A 5,975-nucleotide genomic window follows, 5' to 3' on the forward strand; every position below is an offset into this window, starting at 1 on the left:
AGTGATTTGCCTGTCTCGGCCTCCCAAAGTGCTGAGATTACAGGCATAAGCCACCATGCCTGACAGAGATCGCTTATTTGTAATGTCATTATTTGTTAATTCTTCTTGAAATACACTGTGATATAGTGTAATAAGAACTAATCCTTCAAATCATTTTACTTTATTATCATCTTTCACCAAGAAGATAGAAACCAACAAAGACAGACAATGAAGGGGATTGTCATGAACAATACCATGAAGGGTATTTAAGCTAAAATACTTTGCTATTGGTTACGGATACTTTAAGTCAAAATTATAATACTTACGAATTGTCTAAAGAATGTCTTATTAATTCATTTAACCAAGACAGTTATTTCCTGTGTGTTTTGGATACAAGTTTCAGGCAACCAACAGGCAATGAGACTATCATTTGATAGTGTCACTTGTGCTTGGACAAGAAGAGAAGCCCTACAAGAAAAAGTAATTAAAAACAATCTCTATCATGGCCAAGTTAATTGACCTTTTAATATAAAGTTAATTGAATTTCTAATGCAAATTTATCCAGATGCTTATAAGCTATCTAGAGAAAGGAACATTTGGCCTGCACGGTGAGTCCTTACATAAAGGTGCGCATAGAAGCTGATACAGAGAACTTAACAAAATAAAGGGAGCAACTCTTGGAGTTCTTCTGACTGAGCCCTAATAATGTATTAATAACAAGCTCCGCCTTGGGGAGAATGTGGGTGCCCTTTAAGGTCATTTTCCATAAGAAATCAATCAGAAATGTAAGAAAAACTCCAAGAAAAATTCAAGTTATATACACTTAGCTTTCACTACCCAACTAAGTTATATGAAATCAAAACAATGCATTTAAAATCCCTAGGTCTAGGTGTCTGTTGCTTGAAAAACCAGTGTTTTGAGGGGAGACGACACTCTACTTCAGTTAGTTTGAGTGCTCATGTAGCAACTGAGAGATGGTTATCTAATCACCTATTATTGGCCTGACTGCAGAACAATGCCTTACTATACAGCAAGGAACTTTCTATCCTTGCCTTAGAGAAATGGTCTCCCCACATATTCTGTGATCTACAGGGTGCCTGAAAGTTTTGTATTGTCCCATGGCTTGAGTATCCTTCCAAATCATTCATTAAACTCCAGTCCCTAGCAAATGAAGCCGTTGATCCTGTTCAGTCCTTTGTGCTCAGCTCCTGTAATGCATCTCATAGGGTCCCATTTCTGTCTTAGTTTACAGGTTTTACTACCTCAATTTTCTTTCCTTGTTTGCACAGATAGGTAGGCACATGGCTTTGGTGCAAATATTCTCTAAGCATTCATAATGGTGCTACCACTTCTCCCACCGTGCTTCAAAAACACACAAAAGCCAACCAGCTAAAAGCCTTCCTAGATGAAAGTGCTACTTTTATACCACTTAATTATCATGTTTTGAGGTGGGGGGTGTCTATTTGATTTTTTTCAGAAACATGAGCAGGGAGGGGATGCACATATGCCCTGTCGATTAGCTTCTCCTCTTGAGTCTGGTGTTTGTGTGGAAAGAGTTTTCATAGTTTAAGAGAGAATGTAAGGTTTTTGCAAAAGGCGCTTGGCACTTCAGTTTAGAAGCCAAGCAATTATTAGGGCTCTGAGAAATTCAAAAGAAAGGAAATAGATGGCAAACTCTTTGAGTCATCTTCCATATCAATAAAGTATAACTGATAACTAACACTGTTATCCATAGATTTTACATTCTAATGTTAGGAAAATGTATGAAATAAATATTATATGAACCCAATAGGAATAAAGAGAGGAAAACAAACCATGAACAGAAAAACAGACCACGTAACTTTTACAGAGAACAAACTGGGAAGTGTAAAGTTATGCATGTATGTTCATGTATATGAGCTTGTGTGCTTTAATGAGACACAATGAGTGGCCAGAATTGCTTTATTCAGGGTCTTGAAGTATTCTTGTTGTTATTTTCTGCAATTGTTTTAGGTTTTGAGAGTAATGCATATATTCTAAATCTCATAGAACATACTTTTGGATCCATCAGCATTGGTGCTTTCATAAATTAAACCACTCAATGGATGTTCATTATATTCAGCTTCTAATGAGTGTTGCCTTCATGCTAGATGGTACATGGGAAAAAAGAAACTCATATTCTTTTTGGTAAGAGAGAATGCTATTAATTTACAGTGCATATATTTATACCTGAAAAAATGTTCCGGAAAGCAGTCATGGCCAATGTGTTCTCCTTGCTCTGGGCTCTGCTTAAAGGATAATCATTTTATCTTTCCCACTGTTTGGTTCTTACGTTCAAATGCCAGAAAGTTTTTTAAGGGTTAGAAAGAACTACAACTCAAATAATCACACTTAATCCAGTTTCCTACTTCTATTTTCATTAACCTATTATATACTAACTCAACCACTATATCATTGCTATACCAATAATTGTGTATACATTTATAATTTTTTAATCCACTCAAGCAACTCACATATGAAATACAGGTGTTATCAACCCTCATAATATTTTTTGTCATAATTTTTCTGACATATGTTGAGAGCAGTTTGATGGTTCTCTTGTTCTGCAGCATATAGACATCAGCGTTTCTACAGAGGTTAAAACCTAAAAGAAACTTAACACTCTCACTTCACAAATAAGAAACCTGGGGACAAACAAGGCAGAACAAAACTCAGATCTCTTGACTTTAGTCCAGTCCAACAAATTGCACTAAACAGATTTAATAATTAATTCTTAACTTGCTAAGGGAGAAAGTGTCTGAGATAGTTCTCTATCAATTTAGAGGTTTATATGACCAAGATTGAGGATGCAACTGAGAAAAAGAGACACAGGTTGCAGTAGCATCTGTGATCTGTGCTTTTTCCAAAGAGGTGTTTGAGGGCTTCAATATTTAAAGGGGGAAGAGAAGCAGGAGAGAAGGCGGAAAGAAAGTAATAGGGAGGGTAGGTAGTGAGGTAAGTGATCACTTTCTTGTGAGGGTTTGATTAGTACTCACTGAATCCACATGTTATATGTAAAAGGAGGGGGGCCACCTGGAGAACCAGTGGCCTTCTATCATTGCACCTATCTGTTTACATACGAAATGGAAGGCAGATTTTGTGTGACCCAGTTCTCAAGTGTAACTCTTCCTTTTAACATAGTGAGTTGTGAGTCCCAAGATTTTATTTTCCTTTCACAAGAGAAATTAGGTACTTAGCAATGACTAGCTATTTGACAATCTAACCTTATCAGATTATTAATCTTGTCTCCTTTCATAAATGACATGTTAAGGTAACACAGAAGCTTAATACTTTATGCTGATTGGACAGCAATAGAATGAATGTAATTCAAGTAGGAACTGGAAGATCCAGTGTGTCAGGTTTAGAAAGTAGGAGGTGGCAGGAAGCAAAGGTTAATATTTACCAATGATCCAAAGTAAGCCAACAGTACAGATCAACAAATTTAAAATATGTGAGAAAATATAGGGAACTGAGGTATTTTTTGCTTGGAAAAAAGAATTTGATTGTGCTTATTGCCATTTTTGTATATTTTCTGATGGGCAAACAATAGAATATTTGCCCTCAAAGGGCCAATGGTTGAAAGCTTCAGAGAGTGATTTCTTGGCTCAGTGTAAGAACATGTTGGCAGGGCCTGATGGCTCATGCCTGTAATCTCAGCACTTTGGGAGGCTGAGGTAGGTGGATCACCTGCTAGGTCAGGAGTTCGAGACTAGCCTGGCCAACATAGTTAAACCCTGGCTCTTCTAAAAATACAAAAATTAGCTGGGCATGGTGGCACACGCCTGTAATCCCAGCTACTCGGGAGGCTGAGGCAGGAGAATTGCTTGAACCCAGGAGGAGGAGGTTGCAGTGAGCCAAGATTAGGCCATTGCCCTCCAGCATGGGTGACAGAGCAAGACTCCATCTGAAAAAAAAAAAAAAAAAAAACTAAAAGAGCATGTTAATGATGAAACCTGTTCATAAATAGAAAATAACTTCCACTCCTTGGGAGATAAAAAGTTATCTGTGATTCTAGTGGTGTCAGCATAGGTTGGAGAAATACTTCACAGATATGCTATGGAAGGGACTCAGGCGCTGATTTCTTGTGTGTTTGGGCCATTAAACATGCTTTGAGTCTTGAAATCTTCTTTTACGAGTCACCTTCTAGAGAAGAGGTAGGATTTTTTTTCAGAATAGTGTGGCTATTACCATGTTTGTTGTATTGAGGAAGTGATATTCTAATGGGGTTTCTAGACCTGCAGACAATTTTGGGAATGGATTTTAATTGCTTAGAATGAAAAATAAGTAAAAACTAATGTACTTATATGCAGCATCATAGCAGTTACTCCTTTATCAGAAGGTTATAGATTATAATCATAAACTAATCTACAAGATTTAGACCTACTTTAGATAAATACAGTTATAGTTTGGGGCATTATTTTATTAAAGGCATTTATTAAATATATGATTAAAAATAAAATATTCTTCATAATTTTACCCAAATAGTTTACTCCATTGTATTGTATTTAAAACTTTCAGTGAACATTGAGGTATTGTTAAAGACAGATAAGTTACAGATTTGAGAGAATGGAACATAGTGTTAGAACACCAGAGTGATTGTCATTAAAAGTAGAGTAAACAAGATTGTTTTGGCTAATTCGATAAGGTTTGAAACAACAGAACAAGGGATAATGAACCAAGTGAGGACAAAACTATCATTGCAGATTAAATGACTGTATACTTACAAAAGCAAATAAACTTAGTTCTAAAGCCTTAGAATTAATAAGAATGCAGCAATGGGCTTCTACAGATGACATAGAAAAAAAAGCAATATGGTAGGTTCTCATTTTGTTTTGTTGTTGTTAACGTTAGAGTGTTTTCTGTTCCCAATTTTGGTTATTTACAATCTACATAAAAGTCCATGGCATGTGTTTATCTGTAATTTTGCTGAAGGACAAATTTGTATCTTGCCAGTTTTTGTGCCATTTTGGTCTGCGGTGTCTTTATTAGTGAATAAGTTTCCTCTTGACAGTCACAATGAATAAAACTTTGCAATTTAATATACACAGTCATGTAACTCTGGTGTAGGCGACCTGTTGTTATCTTCATTTTATAGATGGTGAACCTAATAATATATGCCTGAAGGGAATTGGGGAGGTTACAGGGCTTGAGATCAATTCCCTGGGTCTCCTTCAGCTTGATCTCTATTAACATTAACAAGCTGAGAGAAATAATGAAAAAATATTTGGTTAATTAGCTAATAATGTATTTTATTCAAAATATAAAAAAAGGAAAGTTCAAATGTTTACTAAGAATAATTCAAGAAGACTTAAAAACCAATAACATATAATACTGATGAGGTTACAATGATATGGAAGCTTTCATGTGCAAAAGGTAAGGGTATGATATTAAAATTTCCCTGAAAGTAATTTGGCATTCTATAGCAAGAACAGTTCTGATTTTCATCTAATATGCCCTGGCCTGGCCCTGCTGGTTGTTAAAAATATTCAAATTCTTGATAAACAGCTACTTTTCTTCCATATTACCACAGTCCCAGATATTGCTTCAGTGCTTTCTCCTGGACGTCCTGCCTTGCCTCCCCACCCCCCATCTCCAAGGCTCCAGCAACTGGCCTGGCCTTGCCAGTCCAGGAGGGCTGCTAGGACTGTGCTACAGTTCCTCAGCCTGCATCCTTTCTGAGCACCTGCCACCGTTGTACTTGGGCTTTTTGTTGTTGTTGTTGTTGTTGTTTATCACTCTTTTTAAAAATATCATCACAGATCAAGAGTCTTATTTCAATAATTAATTCCCATTATGGGAATTAACTTAAAAAAAATTAATATTTTTGCACAAAAATTTATGGCTCATTTTCAGTCTCCTCACAATAGCAAAACATCTAAAACTATATATGAGACTGACAATAGTCAATTTTAAGTATATTTATATGTGTTTATATTAACTGTACTATAGTTATATGTGTATATATTAACTATACTATA

General features: G+C 35.9%; 1 protein-coding gene across 3 annotated transcripts in view; it reads left to right on the forward strand.

Moving 5' to 3' along the window:
- HNMT (histamine N-methyltransferase) overlaps positions 1-5,975 on the forward strand; it is a 54,384-nt gene that overhangs the window by 7,590 nt on the left and 40,819 nt on the right. Inside the window, exon 2 of one of the 3 annotated variants that reach the window (XM_011935686.1) lies at positions 1,972-2,111. The exons of the other annotated variants lie outside the window; for them this stretch is intronic. Within the exon in view, the coding sequence (XP_011791076.1) occupies positions 2,060-2,111 (52 nt within the window). The 5' untranslated portion in view covers positions 1,972-2,059. The remainder of the gene's footprint in view (positions 1-1,971; positions 2,112-5,975) is intronic. 3 annotated transcript variants of the gene reach the window in all.

The sequence above is a fragment of the Colobus angolensis genome, unplaced genomic scaffold, assembly GCF_000951035.1.
Source record: "Colobus angolensis palliatus isolate OR3802 unplaced genomic scaffold, Cang.pa_1.0 Scaffold147, whole genome shotgun sequence".
Classification (NCBI taxonomy): Eukaryota; Metazoa; Chordata; class Mammalia; order Primates; family Cercopithecidae; genus Colobus; species Colobus angolensis.